We start from the raw sequence: 18,508 nt of genomic DNA, 5'->3' as shown, positions 1-18,508 counted from the left end.
GTCTTCACTGGGGGTTTGGGGCCTCCCTAGGGTTGTCTCAGTGTCCACAAGAACCTCCTGCGGTCAACATCAGCGGCAAATATTGAAGGCAACAAATGGCCTCCTTATGTTCCGGAGTTCCTTCAATAGCTAGTCCTTTGGTGTGATAAACCACAGTTTAAGAATAAGGGGTAGGCCATTTAGAACGGAGATGAGGAAAAACTTTTTCAGTCAGAGAGTTGTGAATCTGTGGAATTCTCTGTCTCAGAAGGCAGTGGAGGCCAATTCTCTGGATGCTTTCAAGAGAGAGCTGGATAGAGCTCTTAAGGATAGCGGACTCAGGGGGTATGGGGAGAAGGCAGGAACGGGGTACTGATTGAGAATGATCAGCCATGATCACATTGAATGGCGGTGCTGGCTCGAAGGGCCGAATGGCCTACTCCTGCACCTATTGTCTATTGTCTATTAAACCAGTGTCCAGATGATGTGGTCTTGCAGAGTTGCATCTTTGACAAGCATACCATGCATACAAGTTACAAATATAGAGAAGCAAGGAACTGCAGATGCGCGTTTACCAAAAGAAAAATTTAAAAGTGCTGGAGTAACTTAGAGGATCAAGCACCATCTCTGGAGGTCATGGATAGGTGATGTTTCGGGTCGCCTGAAGAAGGGTCCCGACCTGAAATGTCACCTGCACATGTCCTCCAGAGATGCTGCCTGACCCGCTGAGTTGCTCCACAACTTTGTGTCTTTTTAGTTATAGAAATAGACTGGAATGGGCAGTGTTGGCTGACAGTTCAAACAGTGAGCCCAATGCTGAAATGAATTATTCAGTCCGTCGGTCGGTATGGCTGACTTTCAATTAGCTGTGTCTGCTTGTTCAGCTCCATTGCCACAGTTCAACATCCATTTTGACAAATGGTTCACAACGGCACTCAGACAAGGCCAGCAGGGAGGAACGGCAACAAGGAATGGAATCACCCTGACTTACTGCCTACAGGGATACACTGACTTGGGTGCTGTCAGTGTGGAGTTTGCACGTTCTCCCTGTGACTGCACAGGTTTCTTGAGGTGCTCTGGTTTCTTTAGACTTTACTGTAGACTTTAGAGATACAGTGTGGAAACAGGCCCTTTAGCCCACCATCTCCACGCCAACCAGAGATCACCCTGTACACTAGCACTATACAGAAGCCAATTCATCTACAAACCTGTGCATCTTTGGAGTGCGAGAGGAAACCGGAGCACCAGGAGAAAACCCACGCAGGTCACGGGGAGAACATACAAACTCCGTACAGACAGCACCTGTAGTCAGGATCAGACCCGGGTCACTAGCGCTGTAAGCCCTGTGTTTCATCACACATCCCAACACCGTGCGAGTTTGTAGATTGATTGGCCTCCATGAATTGCCCCCAGTGTGGAGCGAGTGGTTGCGAAAGTGGAGTAACACAGAACTAGTGTGAATGTGTAGAAACAAGGAAACGCGGCTGCTGGTTCACAGCAAAAGAAACAAAGTGCAGGAGTAATTCAGCGGGGCAGGCAACATGTCTGGAGAACATGGAGAGGTGGCGTTTCGGGTCAGGATGTTTCAGTCAAAAGTGGGACAGCATAGAACTAGTGCGAATGGGTGATTGAAGGTCGGCATGAACCTGGAGGGCTGAAAGGCTCGTTTCCATGCTGTACTAGACTAAACACTTGGAAACAATAATGGCACAGTTTAAGTAAAAAAATAGATAATGTTGGAAACACTCAGGGAGTCAGGCGGTATCTGTGGAGGGAGAACTGATGATCGATTATTGACCTTTGTAGCTTTACTTTAGACTTTAGAGACACAGCATGGAAACAGGCCCTTCGGCCCACCGGCTCTGCATCGACCAGTGATCCCTGTACACTAACACTATCCTATATTCTAGGGATAATTTTTCAATGTTACCGAAGCCAATTAACCTACAAACCTGCACATCGTTCGAGTGTGGGAGGAAACTGGAGCACCCGGAGAAAACCCACGCGGTCACAGGGAGAATGTATAAACTTCGTACAGACAGCATCTATAGTCAGGATCGAACCCGGGTCTCTGGCGCTGTAAGGCAGCAATTCTACCACTATGCCACTTACTTTCCCTCTCCACAGATGCAGCCTGACCTGCTGAGATTTACAGCATTCTCGGTTTTGATTGCGGCATGGTCTTGACATGGGAATTGAATTTCACAGACGTCAATACATGTTTTCAACGTTATATTTTCCCTCCCACTGACTAAGAACTATCGGTGAAGACATATCTTAAGGCAAAGGTTGTAACAAATGTTTTCAGTGTATTCGGCGTAGTGAATCAGCAACCAGCGATAGTCAATGCAACAAGCGGATTAGAGAAACTGGCTTTTGGAGATATGCCTTTAACAGGATTTTCATGAAAATCTCATCTTCATGATCCGCTTAAGCACCACTGTAAACATAGCTGAGCTGACTTTGTTGGTACAAACAACTAGATTTATGGGGACTCGAGGAACTAAGCTCCATGGAGAGGTTCAGCAGGCTCGGGCTTTATTCCTTGGAGCGCAGGAGGAAGAGGAATGATTTTATAGAGTGTATAGGGGCAACACAGTGGGGCAGCAGCAAAGTTGCTGCATTACAACGCCAGAGACCCAGGTTCCACCCTGACTACAGGTGCTGTTTGTAAGGAGTTTGTACGTTCTCCCTGTGATCGTGTGGGTTTTCTCCAGGTGCGCCAGTTTCCTCCCACACACGTACAGGTTTGTAGGTTAATTGGCTTCGGTATAGATTGTAAATTGCCCCTCATGTGTAAGATAGTGCTAGTGTATGGGGTGATCGGGGGTCGGCATGGTCTTGGTGGGTCGAAGGGTCTGTTTCTGCACAGTATCTTTAAAGTATAAAGTCTATAAGATCATGAGAGGAATAGATAGGATAAATGCACAGTCTTTTACCCAAGTTGGGGAATCAAAACCAGAGGCCATAGGTTTAAGGTTGAGGGGGGGGGGGGGGGGGGGAGATTTAATATGAACCTGAGGGGCAACATTTTTATACAAAGGGTGGTAGTGAATGGAACAAACTGCCAGAGGAGGTAGTTGAGACAGGCACTATCACAACGTTTTTAAAATAATTGGATAGGTACATGGATAGGACAGGTTTAGGGGGAATATGGGTGAAATGCAGGCAGGTGGGACTAGTGTAGATGGGGCAGAATGATCAGCGTAGGCAAATTGGGCCGAAGGGTCTGTTTCCACGACTATGCAGCCGAGGAACAGGCCCTTCGGCTCACATGCCCGTGCTGACCATGACACTAATTAAACTAATCCCATCTACCTGCACATGGTTATGATACGTCCATCCACTGCCTGGGCACGTGCCTGTCGAAGTGCCTCTGAAACGCTGCTGTTACATTACCCTCCACCCACTTACCCCGGCAGCACATTCCAGGCACCTACCACGCTCTGCAAAAACATCTTTGAACGCTCCCACCAGACATTGTTGCACAGTTACACTCACTTTTACACAGGGGCGGGGCGGTGGCGCAGCGGTAGAGTTGCGGCCTTAAGGCGCCAGAGACCCGGGTTCGATCCTGACTATTGCGATTGTGATTTTCATAAGATCATCAGTTCATAAGTCTGTACGGAGTTTGTACACTCTCCCCGTAACTGCGTGGGATTTCCCCGGGCGCTCCAATTTCCTCCCACACTCCAATGACGTACAGTTTTGTAGGTTAATTGGCTTCGGTAAAGATTGTAAATTGTCCCCAGTGTGTGAGATAGTGCTAGTGCACAGGGATTGCTGGTCGGCACATTCTCAGTGGGCCAAAGGGCCTGTTTCCACGCTGTATCTCTAAACTATAAACACTAAACATAGAGTGTCTTTTCAATGTCTCTCCTTGAATGGAAGATGAACAGAATCAATACGATGGGTTCTTTATTATCATGTGTACAAGGTGCGGTGAACTACTTTTTTTGCAGACAGATCAGTAAGGTTATTGCTATACATAAGTACAATAAGTACCATCCTGGTTAAGTACAGAATGCATAGAAACAGCCCACTGAGACCATCTACAACACTTGCCAGGTGCTTGGTGCTGTTTTACAGTCCCAGCTGCAGCTGGCTATAAAGGCCCATTGCAGCTGCCGCCTCCATTGCACATCGTCCCGCGAAGCATCGTCCCTCTCCTCGCCCGGCCACCTTCAGCCTTCGTGCCCCGGGGTGCCTCCCGCAGCCGACCTTGAGGCCGCGGAATGTAAAACGCCCGGTTCTTCTCACCAGCCCTTTGTTCCCGTGTCCACCGCCGTCACTGACTCCCTCCGCCTACGTCTCCGGTTCTCCGGACCTCGGGGTCGAGCCGGGGGCCGGGCTCGGCGGCTTCCATCTCCCGGTTTCACGGTGGGTGAGCCGGGCCTACTCGCGGGGTACGGGCGCAGCTCTCCTGGAGGCAGCGAGACCTTCTGCCAAGACAGGCAGGAATTGTGATTTCTCGCAAGTTCATCAGTTCTTAAGTAAAAGGAGCCGAATGAGGCCATTCGGCCCATTAACTCTACTCCGCCATTCAATCATGGCTGACCTATCTTTCCCTCTCAACCCCGTTCTCCTGCCTTCGCCCCATAACCCCTGACACCCGTACTAATCAAGAATATCTCAATCACAGCCTTAAAAATGTCCATTGACTTGGCCTCCACAGCTGTCTGCGGCAATGAATTCCACAGATTCACCACCCTCTAAAGAAATTCCTTCTCCTCTCCTTTCTAAAGATACATCCTTTCATTTTGGGGCATGGCCTTCAGACCTAGACGCTCCCAGTCGTGGAAACATCTTCTCCATATCCACTCTATCCAGGCCTCTTGCAGCTTCTTCTGAGGCCTAAACCAACATCTCCAATGCCTGGATATTGCCATGGTTCTGATCCATCAACACTTCTCAAGACACAAAAGACCCAAAGACGACCTTGCGCACACATGCTAATCACTGAATCCAATTCCCGAGGAACATAATGTTAAAGATGAAATAGTGAAACACATCCAAAGATGAAATAGTGAAACACATCCAGTAGATGCAGGAATTTGTATAAGTCCTCATTGCAAAGCAGCCACTGAACTCAGTTATTTATGAGTCCAGAAATGAAGGGGGTGGAAAGTTGTTATCAAAATATTAATGATCTGTTTGGGACTGAACTCATTGTATTGATTTAGTACAGGAACATTTGCTTGAATTAGATCCATCTTGGCATGTGAATTATTTTGGATGCATTTGATTACGTGGGTTCGAGCCAAGGTGTATCATTCAGAGTCCAAGTTATTAGAGACACAACGAACTGCAGGTGCTGGTTTACAAAAAAACAAGACACCAAGTGCTGGTGTAACTCAGCGGGTCAGGCAGCATCTCTGGAGAACATGGACAGGTGACATTGTGGGTCGGGACCCTTCTTCCTGAGATGTCGCCTATCCATGTTCTCCAACGATGCTGCCTGACCCGCTGAGTCGGTAAAAATTGTAAATTGTAAATTGTGTAGGATAGCGTTAGGATAGCGTTAGTGTACAGGGTGATCGCTAGCCGGCGTGGACTCGATGGGCTGAAGGGCATGTTTCTGCGCTGTATTTCTAAAGTCTAAAGACTACTCCACAGATAAATAAGTAAAATACAAAGAAGCATTTGAACTGCCAACTGGATGCTCCAGTTTCCTCCCACATCCCAAAGACGTGTGGGTTTGTAACTTAATTGGCTTCTGTAAATTGACCCCAGTGTGTAGGAAGTGGATGCGAAAGTGGGATAACATAGAACTAATGTGAACGGGTTGGCATGGACTCGGTGCGCCAAAGGTGCGCCATGTTTCCATGTTGTATCTCTAAACTAAATTATACTTGATGGGAATAGCATACAGTGGATGATTCTGCATGATTATATGTGATGTGATATGATATGCCATGTGGTCAAGCATTTTACGCTATTGTGGTTCAGCTGGGAAAGGGAACACCTTCCTGCCTTTCTCATCGTGCATTAAGAATCAGTACGAAGCAACCACAGTGTCATCACAGCACCCTGGTTTAGTTCACTTTCATTCAGAGATACAGCATGGAAACAGGCCCTTCGGCCCACCGAGTCCACACTGATCAACGATCACCCGTACACTAGTTCTATCCTACACATTAGGGACAGGTTACAAAAGCCAATTAACCGACAAACCTACACGTCTTTGGAATGTTGGAGGAAACCGGAGCACCTGGAGGAAACCCACACGGTCACGGGGAAAACGTGCAGACTCCGCACAGACAGCACCCGTAGTCAGGATCGGACCCAGGTCTCTGATGCTGTAAGGCAGCAACTTTACCGCTACTCCACTGTGCCACCCTCACTAACCTACATGTCTTTGGAATGTCTTTAGTTTAGTTTAGTTTATTGTCACGTGTACAGAGAGGTACAGTGAAAAGCTTTTTGTGGCGTGATATCCTGTCGGCAGAAAGACTATTCCTGATTACAATCAAGCCGTCCACAGTGTACAGAATGCTGGAGGAAATTGGAGCACCCGGAGAAAACCCACGCAGTCACGGGGAGAACGTTCAAACTCCGTACAGACAGTATCCGTCGTCAGGATCGAACACGGGTCTCTGGCGCTGAAAGGCTGTGACTCTACCGCTGCGCCACCCGTGCCGAGTTAAAGATTAATACAGGGACATTGCAGAGTGAAGGCCCTTCTTCTCTGAACAAATAATAGACCCAAATCCTGATGCCAGAACGGAGCATGACAGACAACTCTGCGGATAAATAAATAAAACACGAAAAAACATTTAAACTGTCAACACTGCAGATTGCATTCAGATTTCATTCAGTACGAAAGCTGGCACTTTCTAGATGCTTATCCATCTTGTATTCTGACCCTGCTGTAAACAATCTGAGGATCTAAATCTGCATGGGGTATAAGTTAGGTATCAGGAAATTAAATTTTCGTCATTCCCATGTTTGCTAGGTGGCTGAATGTGAAATCACCCATTAATTTTTAACAATGCAATTCCTTCTGGTTAACTATCGAGTCCTTAAACCTCTTAAAACTTGATAGTTAACCAAAGAGAATTGCATTGTTAAAAATTAATGGGTGATTTCACATTCAGCCACCTAGCAAACATGGGAATGATGAAAATTTAATTTCCTGATACCAAATTATAACTTACAAAACAATTCTCGGCCGGAGGACAGAGTGGCTTTGGGTCAGCAAAGTTTTCGATACAACATCTTCTTGTTCGGTTTAGTTTATTGTCACCTGTACCGAGGTGTATGGAACACCTGTACCGAGGTGTCTGCTCTCCAGTCACCAAAAAGACTATACATAGTATAAGAAAATAACTGCAGATGCTGGTACGAATATCGAAGGTATTCATTCACAAAATGCTTGAGTAACTCAGCAGGTCAGGCAGCATCTCGGGAGAGAAGGAATGGGTGACGTTTCGGGTCGAGACCCATCTTCAGTCTGAAGAAGGGTCTCGACCCGAAACGTCACCCATTCCTTCTCTCCCGAGATGCTGCCTGACCTGCTGAGTTACTCCAGCATTTTGTGAATAAATACCTTCAAAAAGACTATACATGATTACAATTGAGCTGTTCACAGTGTACAGATGTAGGATAAAGGGAGTACTGTATAGTGCAAGCTAAAGTACAGTGAAGTCCGATTAAAGATAGTCTGAAGGTCTCCAATGAGGTAGATGGCAGCTCAGGACCGCGGTCCAGATGTTTAGTTTAGTTTAGAGATACAGCGTGGAAACGCACCCCACAGCCCACATTGATCACACTAGTCTCAAGTAATCCCACTTTCTCGTCCACTCCCTACACATTAGGGGCAATTTACGGAGGCCAATTAACCTACAAACCCGCACTGCTTTGCAATATAGGAGGAAACCGGAGCACCCGGAGGAAATCCACGGGGTCACAGAAAGCACTTGCAAACTTCACGTAAAAGCAGCCGAGGTCAGGATCGAACCCGGATCTGCTGTGTTGCGAGGCAGCGGGTCTACCTGCTGCGCCATGTTTAACTCAGGGTAACAGTGCCTGCCAACTAAGCTACAACTGATCTCCTTCTTTGACAGAGTGCTCCTCCTTAACGATGTACTAGGAGTGTCTTTGTATGCAAGTCTCTGGGGAGGGATTCCAACACAAAAGCAAGGATGGACCAGCTCTGACCCTGCGGTGCACTGTGCTGCCAAAGTCATTGCATAAACATAGAACAGTACAGCACAGATTCTTGATCAGTAAGTGTGTCAAGGGTTATATGGAGAAGGCAGGAGAATGGGGTTGAGGGGAAGATAGATCAGCCATGACTTAATGGCAGAGTAGGCTCGATGGGCAAATGGCCCAATTCTGCTCCTATCACATGAACTCTATCTACCTGCACATAACCCATATTCCCCCATTCCCTGCATATCCATGTGCCTATCCAAACGTCTCTTAAACGCCACCATCGTGTCTGCCTCAACCAGCACCCCTGGCAGCACCTTCCAGGCACTTACCACCCTCTGTGCAATAAAACTTGTCCTGCCCATCTCTTTCAAACTTTGCCTCTCTCACTTTAAAGCATCTGTGAAGCAATCGTGAATATCGTTTAGAGAACTTCACGGAGACAGCAAACAAACATTACCAGAAACAGCCCAACTTTCACAATTTTGTATGATACTCCCAGGGTCTAAGCTATCATAGAGATTGGCAGAACAATGTTAAAACTTGAATATTTAAAGCAACATCTCTGGAAGGATCATAAAAAAATGTATATCTTTGTTTTGGCGCCGTGCCAAAGAATATGCTTGGACTCTGCTTGACAACACTGTTGCTTCAACAGAACTCCCCAACGCAAAAATTCACAGCACTAAAGGCTAGGTTTAGATTTAGCTTTAGGTTTAGCTTTGTTATTGTCACTTGTACCTCTGTGCGGCACAATGGCGCAGAGGTAGAGCTGCTGCCTCACAACGCTAGCGACCCGGGTTCGATCCTGACCTTGGGTGCTGCCTGTACGGAGTTTGTACATTCTCCCTGTGACCGTGTGGGTTTTCTCCGGCTGCTCTGGTTCCCTCCCACATCCCAAAGACGTGCAGGTTTGTAGGTTAATTGGCTTCTGTAAATTGCCCGTAGTGTGTAGAATGGAACTAGTATACGGTGATCGCTGGTCAGCATGGGCTTGGTGGGCCGAAGGGCATGTTTTTACATTGTATTTCTAAAATTAAATTTAGGAATTAGCAGATAAACTGCTGTGGCCCACTAATATCCCACAGAATAGTTCCTCGAGATCTTTTCCTTCCAGTTGAGAGACGAGAAGGACCGAGCTGGAAAGGGTGCAGAGAAGATTTACGAGAATGTTGCTAGGACTCAGGGACCTGAGCTATAAGGAGAGGTTGAGCAGGCTGGGACTCTATTCCATGGAGCGCAGGAGGATGAGGGGTGATCTTACAGAGGTGTACAAAATCATGAGAGGAATAAATCGGGCAAACGCACACAGTTTTGGCCCAGAGTAGGGGAATTGAGAACCAGAGGACATCATAGGTTTGTGAAGAGGGAATGATTTAATAGGAACCTGACGGGTAACAAAGGATGGTAGGTATATGGCACGGACTGCTGGAGGAGGTGGTTGAGGCAGGTGCCATCTTAACATTTAAGAGACATTGGGACAGGTACATGGATGGGATCGGTTTCGAGGGTTAGGGGCCAAGCGTGGGCAGGTGGGACTAGTGTGGATGGGGCACGTTAGGCAGTGTGGGCAAGTTGGGCAGAAGGGCCAGTTTCCATGTTGTATGACTCTATGACTCTCAGGAGCCTTAGTTTGATATCCCATCTGTAAGACGACATCTTGTTCCAGCACATCCTGAATCATGTCAGGATTGAGAAGACTGCGCTACTTTTAACATCCTGCAGATTTCACTGCCAATAATAAACATTTACAAATTTGAAGCATTGTTACCATGGCAATATACACTCAGCGAACAAAGGCATCTTTGGCAAATGGGTTCTAATTAAGAGGTTAAAAGGCCCTCTATCTTCAGCAGTTTATGGCACAGTGGGACTTAACCCTTAGAAGACTGTAACTAAATGTCCAAATGTCTTTTAAATGTTTTATAGTACCTGCCTCAACTACCTCCTCTGGCAGCTCGCTCCATATACCCACCATGTTCCATGTAAAAAAGTTGCCCCTCAGATTCCTATTAAATCTTTCCCCTCTCACCCTAAACCTATGTCCTCAGGATCTTGATTCCTCTGCTCTGGGTAAAAGAATGTGCATCTATCCCATCTATCCCCCTCATAATTGTATACATCTCTATAAAATCACCCCTAGCCAGCCCAACCTCTCCCTATAGCTCAGGCCCTCAAATCCTGGCAACATCCCCGTAAATCTTCTCTCCACTCCTTCCAGCTTAATTTTGTTTTGAGAGATGTTAACTCTGTTTCTCTTTGCCCAGGTGCTGCATGAACTACTGAGCGGTTCCAAGTGTTTCTGCTTGCGTTTTAGATTTTTGGGAACTGCAGTTTTTCTTAAAACTTATGTGGTTTGTTTGTGCAAAATATAATTGTGCTTTTCGGGTTGGCACCTTTCCACAGACTGGAGGTTCACAAAACATCACCGATCCATGTTCTCCAGAGATGCTGCCTGACCCACTGAGATACTCCTGCACTTTGTGCCTTTCCTTGGTAAACCGGCCTCTGCAGTTCCTTGTTTCTACATTTAATAGATAGTTTTTATACTGTCAAGGTCAAAATCTGAAGGACATTTTCTGCAGAACAAAGCACTTACATCAGCTTGCTGCAATCCTCATTGATGGCAGTAACAGATTGTGCAGTAATATTGTGCGAAAGGGGTGAGAGTTATATATAAAAACAATGATGAATAAAGACAAGATCAATCTGCCACAATTTCCATTTTTAATTCATTTGTCAGACAAAGGAAGGACAGTAGGGATGGCATGGTGCCAAGCCATAGAGTTGCTGCCTCACAGCGCCAGAGATCAAGGTTCAATCCTGACTACGGGTGCTGTCTACGCAGTTTGCATGTTCTCCCCGTGACCACGTGGGTTTTCCTCGGGTGCTCTGGTTTCCTCCCACACTCCAAAGGGGCTGATCACTGGATGTGTAGGATAGTGTTTGTGTACAGGGATCGTTGGTCGGAGCGGACTCGGGGAGGCTGAAGGGCCTGTTTCCGCACTGTATCTCTAAAACCAAACTAAAGTAAGGTCAGACACCTTTGATTTAGATACCAAATATAAGCCTGTGTTTCTGTGTTTTGAAAGGAAAGAATGGCCAAATACTTACGTAGGCCATTTATTGGTGATAGATTTATACACATGGACAAATGCTCTCTGCCCATCCTGTCCATGCCAACCAAGGTGCCTTCCTGAGCTGTTCATATCCCATATCCCTCTAAACCTTTCCTATTATGAAGCTGTCCAAGTGTCTTTGAAACGCTGTGATTGTATCTGACTCTACCACTTTCTCTGACAACTCGTTCCATACATCCACCACCCTCGTTTGAAAAACTGTCCCTCAAGTCCACTTTAAATCTATCCCCCTCTCATCCTAAACCTTATCCTCTAATGTTAGATGCTCCTACCCTGGGAAAAAGACAGTGACATTCCATCTTATCTATGTCCACATGATGTTAGTTTACTTTAGTTTGGTATATTTTTATTGACAAGTGTACAGAGATACAATGATGGCTTGTTCAGCCTGCGATCTAGTCAAATCACACTGTACTTGAGTACCATAGAACCTATTATAAACCTCTGTAAGGTCATTCCTTAGCCTCCTTCACTTCATGGAAAAATAATCCTAGCCCATATAGTCTCCTCTCGTTAGTCAAGCCCTCTTGTTTAGTTTAGAGATACAGCGCAGAAACAGGCCCTTCGGCCCACCGGGTCTGCACCAACCACTGATTCCTGCACATTAACACTATCCTACACATACTAGGGATAATTTTACATTTACACCAAGCCAATTAACCTACAAACCTGTGCGTCTTAGATGTGGGAGGAAACCAAAGATCTCGGAGAAAATCCACGCAGGTCACGAGGAGAATGTACCAACTCCATACAGACAAGCACCTGTGGTCAGGATCAAATCTGGATCTCTGGAACTGTAAGGCAGTAGCTGCAACACCGTGTCGCCCGCTTATCCAGGCAGTATCCTTGTGAATCTTTTGTGTACCCTCTCTAACCCTAACCACAGCCTTCCCATTACAGCAGCACCTCATATTTCGCTTGGGCAGCTTACATCCTAGCGGTATGAACATTGACTTCTCCAACTTTAGATAGTTCCTCTGTCCCTCTCTTCCCCTCCCCCTTCCCAGTTCTCCCCAAGACTCCTTAAAGGATCCCTCGACGCTATCCAAAATGAGTACAGTGAGTGTTGGCAATGTCCTCGGCAACATTCCTCCCTCAGCTCATACCATCAAAAAGGAACATTGATGGGAATTTGCTCTGCCTCAGCCACCTTATAACAATACCTTCAATTCCACAGTAGATCATTGGCCACGAGTCAATTTGAGCCACCCTGAACAAGAGATTACAAATACAAATCCTTCTTTTGTTAGTTCTTGCTTCAAAGGCTGGCAATGCTTTCAACTGCAGACTTCAAACATCAAAAAAAGAAAACAATCTGACAGAAATATAATAGGAACACGTCAAAACATGCACAAATATAGTTTGGTTTGCTCTCGAGAGTGCTATCAAGCTCAAGGTCTCAATTTTAACAGCCCCATCACTGCTGGCAAAACGGTCACAGTTTGAGAGCCAGTGGGCACTGGATGACTCAATTGTATTCATGTGCAGTCTTTCCACTGACTGGATAGCACGCAAAAAAAATAATTTCAATGTACCTCAGTGAACGTGACAATAAACTAAACCAACTGAACCTATTCTCTGGATTAGATGGATAGACACAAAATGCTGGAGTAACTCAGCGGGTCAGGCAGCGTCTCTGGAGAAAAGGAACAGGTGACGTTTCGGGGCGAGACACTTCTTCCGACTGAGAGTCGGGGAGAGGGAAGCTAGAGATATGAAAAGGTTCATGTTTTGCGGCACGGTGGCGCAGCGGTAGAGTTGCTGCCTTACAGCGAATGCAGCGCCGGAGACTCAGGTTCGATCCTGACTACGGGCGCCGTCTGTACGGAGTTTGTACGTTCTCCCCGTGACCTGCGTGGGTTTTCTCCGAGATCTTCGGTTACCTCCCACACACCAAAGACGTACAGGTATGTAGGTTAAATGACTGGGCAAATGTAAAAATTGTCCCTAGTGTGTGTAGGATAGTGTTAATGTGCGGGGATCGCTGGGCGGCGCGGACTCGGTGGGCCGAAGGGCCTGTTTCCGCGCTGTATCTCTAAATCTAAATCAGAACAAATCACAGCCAGCACCGATGATCAAGGAAAGGTGGAGCCCACAAATGTCACTGAGCGATGTGCACTGTGCTTAATCAAACTCAGTCTCCAGTGACCATTCTCTGCAGATTCTAGTTCAAGGGCATCTTCAATTGAACCTGTTCTGGCTTTGACAAGCAGATAAAGCACTGCTGTTAGACTGCTTCAATCTAATGTGCACACTGACACATGCTTTGCCTTGTAGTGGTTGTCATTTACTCCTCTCCAACATGGCGGTGAATCAAAGCGTGCCGCTGTGCTTCCGTGATATTTCCACAAGGCTGACGCCGAGTCTACAGGTCGAGAGACTCTGCCTCATTGAGATGTCAACCCTGATAGAATAACCTCAATCATAAACATCACACTGTCGACATTGATAAAAAAAAGGGCAGCGCAGTGGCACAGCAGTACTGTTGTGTACGTCGCCAAAGATAGACACAAAGTGCTGGAGTAACTCAGCGGGTCAGGCAGCATCTCTGGAGTAAAAGAGTAGTCATTAGGGCATAAGGAATAGGAGTAGAATTAGGTCATTTGGCCCATCAAGTCTACTCCGCCATTCAATCATGGCTGATCTATCTCTCCCTCCTAACCCCATTCTCCTGCCTTCTCCCCATAACCTCTGACACCCGTACTAATCAAGAATCTATCTATCTCTGCCTTAAAAATATCCACCGACTTGGCCTCCACAGCCTTCTGTGGCAAAGAATTCCACAGATTCACCACCCTCTGACGAAAGAAATGTCTCCTCATCTCCTTCCCAAAAGACCGTCCTTTAATTCTGAGGCTATGACCTATAGTCCAAGACTCTCCCACTAGTGGAAACATCCTCTCCACATCCACTCTATCCAAGCCTTTCACTATTCTGTATGTTTCAATGATGTCCCCTCATTCTTCTAAACTCCAGCGAGTAAAGGCCCCGTGCCGACAAACGCTCATCATAGGTTGACCTACTCTTAGATGATGTTTTGACTGGGGAAGGGTTCCGACCCGAAACGTCATGTATTCTTTTTCTCCAGAGATACTGTCTGACCCGCTGAGTTACTGCAGCACTTTGTGCCTGATCTTAGCAGCAGTAGAGTTGTTGCCTTACAGCACCAGAGATCCAGGTTTGATCCTGACTACGGGTGCTGTCTGTACGGAGTTTGTACGCTCTTGCTGTGACCGCGCGGGTTTGCTCCGGGTGCTCCGGTTTCCTCCCACATCCCAAAGACACACAGGTCTGTAGGTTAATTGGCTTCTGCAAATTGTTGCTAGTGTGTGGGATAGAACTAGTGTATAAGTGAACGTTGGTCGGTGCAGACACGGTGGGCCGAGGGGCCTGTTTCCAAGCTGTATCTCTAAACTAAACTAAACGGCAAAACGTTCAGGAATTAAGTCAGGAACATCAGCAATACATGGTGTGTGAAATGTAGTTTAGTTTAGAGATGCAGCATGGAAACAGCCCTTTGGCCCACCGAGTCCATGCCAGCCATCGATCACCCGTTCACACTTGTTCTACGTCATCCCAATTTTGCATCCACTCTCTACACACTAGGGTGCTGGTTAATCTACAATCCCCTTCCGCCCCTTGAAATAATGCATGGGAATCCTCTCCACTCATCTTGAAGAGCAAATCTCATCAGCACATTATACACGTGACTCTATGAAGTTGACTGACGTATTACATAGAGTCAGGAGGTCGTACAGCATGGAAACATGCCCTTCGGTCTAACTATGCCATGTTGCTCAAGGTGACCCATAGAAGCTAGTCCCTCCCCTCCCCCTCCCCTCCGCCCTCCCTCCCCCCCTCCCCCCCCCTCCCTCCCCCTCCCCCCTACCCCCCTCCCCCCCTCCCCTCCCCCCCTCCCCCTCCCCTCCTCCCTCCAAACCTCCCTCCTCCCTCCTCCCTCCCTCCCCCTTCCCTCCCCTCCTCCCGGTTACAATGGAAACCCTACGAGGACGGGCCCAACGGGGAAAGAGGGGTACTGGGAAAAGGGGAGGTCCCCCTCCCTTCCCCCTTCCCCCCTTCTCCCCTCCCCCCTCCCTCCCCCTCCCCCCCTACCCCCCTCCCTCCCCTCTCCCTCCCCTCTCCCTCCCCTCTCCCTCCCCCCCTTCCCCCCTCCCCTCCCCCCTCCCTCCCCCTCCCCTCCCCCCTCCACACCTCCCATCTCCCTCCCTCCCCCTTCCCTCCCCCCCACTCCCCTCACGGTTACAATGGAAACCCTACGAGGACGGGCCCAACGGGCACACTTGTGCTAGTATCCCTCTAAACCTTTCACCAGACTTTAGAGATACAGCATGGAAACAGGCCCTTCGGCCCACTGAACCCACGCCCACCAGCGATCGCCCCATACACTACCATTATCCTACACACTAGGGACAAATTATAAATACAGAAGCCACAACCCTAGAAACCTGTATGTCTTTGGAAGCTGGAGCACCCGGAGAAAACCCACGCGGTCACAGGGAGAACGTACAAACTATGTATTGACCTGTAGTCAGGATCAAACCCGGGTCTTTGGCGTTGTAAGGCAGCAACTCTACCGCTGCGCCACTGTGCCATCCTGTTCATGTACCTCTCCAGATGACCTTTAAATGTTATTATTGAATCTGCACTTGGATTTCAATGCTTCTCCCTCTCTCTCCCTCTTGGACGACCTTCCAACAAGAAGGCTTGGCCTCAGCTGATGCTCAAGCACTGTGTAATAGCTTTATACCTTTGCAATCCCCTGGCATACAGGTCTGGGCAACTGTAATCCAAACTTAAGACGTCATGGTCAGGTTCCATGTGTGAGCATTTGTACCATGTTTTTAGTAGCAAACATCTAGCATTACCTTGCTGCCTTAGCAATGATGAGCAGCGGTGGACGGGTGCCATGGTTAATTAGCCTTGTAAGACAGTACCCTGCAGCATACCAACATCTTTCACCACTGATTATGAGTTATGGCTAAAGGGAGCTCTTAACTCAAACACTCCATAAATTGTCTCACGCTACGGTGACGCTGTTCTACAAGAGTGCAGAGCTGTCGGGAGCTGGCTCTGGTAATGAATCAGACGCCTTCATAAACCTCAAAGTGGGAATGCACTGGCATTTAAATTTTCCACCTGTTGGTAATACCAACAAAGGTTTAAGGTTGGGGGGGGGGGGGTAGGTTTAATAGGAACCTGAGGGGCAACTTCTTTTACACAAAGGGTGGTGGGTATATGGAATGTGCTGCCGGAGGAGGTAGGTGAAGCAGGTCTTATCACTACGTTCAAGAAACACTTAAACAGGTACATAGATGGGATAGGCTTAGAGGGATATGGGCCAATGCAGGCAGCTGGGGTTAGTGTAGATGGGGCATGTTGGTTGACATTAGTCGGACTTCACTGGACTTTATCTTGCACTAAACATTATACCTTTTATCCTGTATATTTACTGTATATTTACACGTGGACCATGTGTATATGGTCGGAGTGTATATTTACACTGTGGACCATGTATGGTCTTTCCGCTGACTGGATAGCAGGCAAAAATAAAGCTTTTTATTGTACCTCGGTAGATGTGACAACAATAAGCTAAAGTAAACTATTCACATTTAACCTCGGTATCCAGGGCTACCATTCCCAAAGCTCTAGTCATTCCTTGATGGCTTACCTGAGCTTACCTGAGCTGCATTAAACTCTGCCTACCTGAATGTTGTCAAATGATGTTTTGTTCGTGACATCATACAGCAACAAAAGAGCTAGGAAGAGAAAAGAGACCGTTTATTAAATTAAATTTTTGCATCAGATGTAATTAATACGCACCAAAAAATCTTGTTGCGTTGACCCATGATTAAAAATCAGAAACCAAATAGGCAGGCTTGTGGCAAACATAGGTTAATATAGATACGGCTAATAATGCAAAGTTAACATCAGTTTTTGAGAGGGCATGTCTGATTAGATAGTTCTTTTACAAAAGCATTTATTCACAAAATGCTGGAGTAACTCAGCAGGTCAGGCAGCATCTCGGGAGAGAAGGAATGGGTGACGTTTCCTTCTGAAGAAGGGTCTCGACCAGAAACGTCACCCATTCCTTCTCTCCCGAGATGCTGCCTGACCTGCTGAGTTACTCCAGCATTTTGTGAATAAATCGATTTGTACCAGCATCTGCAGTTATTTTCTTTTACAAAGGCACTCAGGTTCCTAGGTGTAAATGTCTAATCATATTGATGCTATGGCCAAGAAAGCACTCCAACCGCCTCTACTTCAGAAGGATATGTCTCCAATGACTTTTAGTTTAGTTTAGTTTAGTTTAGTTTAGAGACACAGCATGGAAATAGGCCTTTTGGCTCACTGAGTCCACACCAACCAGGAATCCCCGTTCACCAGGACTATCTACACACTAGGGGTAATTTACAATTTTTACCAAAGCCGATTAACCAACAAACCTGTACGTCTTCGGAGTTTTTGGAGGGAACCAGAGCACCCGGGGAAAACCCATGTGCTGACGGGGAGCACGTACAAACTCCATACAGACAACACCCATAGCCAGGATCCAACTCGGGTCTCTGGTGCTGTAAGGCAGCAACTCTACCGCTGCGCCACCGTGCTGCCCCTGACTCCAATTACTCTTACCAATGGGTAGGAAAGGTTTAGAGGGATATTGGCCAAACACGGGAAGGTGGGACTGGTGTAGATGGGCATCATGGATGGCATGGGCAAGTTGGACCAAAGGGCCTTTTTCCATGCTGCATGCCTCTAGGACTCTAAGAAGACACAGGAGCACAAGCATGTCCACTAGGAGTCATGAATAGCTTCTTCCCAACAACCATCAGGCTCTTGAACATAGATACATAGAAACTAGGTGCAGGAGTAGGCCATTCGGCCCTTGAGTTAGCCCCGCCATTCAATATGATCATGGCTGATCATCCAAAATCCTGGTTTCTGCTTCTCCCCATTGCTCTTGATTCCGTTAGCCCTAAGAGTTAAATCTAACTCTCTCTTGAAAACATCCAATGAATTGGCCTCCACTGCCTTCTGTGGCAGAGAATTCCACAGATTCCCAACTCTCTGGGTGAAAAAGTGTTTCCTCATCTCAGTCCTAAATGGCCTACCCATTATTCTTAAACTGTGACCCCTGGTTCTGGACTCCCCCAGCATCGGGAACATTTTAAAATCGGGAACATAGAGTAACCTCAACTATGAACATTTATGGACTG

The 18,508-nt window shown here is 47.1% G+C and overlaps 1 protein-coding gene across 2 annotated transcripts in view; it reads right to left on the bottom strand.

Annotated features, from left to right (window-relative positions):
- rab26 (RAB26, member RAS oncogene family) overlaps positions 1-18,508 on the bottom strand; it is a 240,482-nt gene that overhangs the window by 43,848 nt on the left and 178,126 nt on the right. For both annotated transcript variants that reach the window (XM_078418123.1, XM_078418124.1), the window contains exon 5: positions 16,998-17,050. In XM_078418123.1, the coding sequence (XP_078274249.1) occupies positions 16,998-17,050 (53 nt within the window). The remainder of the gene's footprint in view (positions 1-16,997; positions 17,051-18,508) is intronic.

The sequence above is a fragment of the Rhinoraja longicauda genome, chromosome 21, assembly GCF_053455715.1.
Source record: "Rhinoraja longicauda isolate Sanriku21f chromosome 21, sRhiLon1.1, whole genome shotgun sequence".
Lineage (NCBI taxonomy): Eukaryota > Metazoa > Chordata > Chondrichthyes > Rajiformes > Arhynchobatidae > Rhinoraja > Rhinoraja longicauda.
This window is presented reverse-complemented; position numbering and strand designations above follow the sequence as displayed.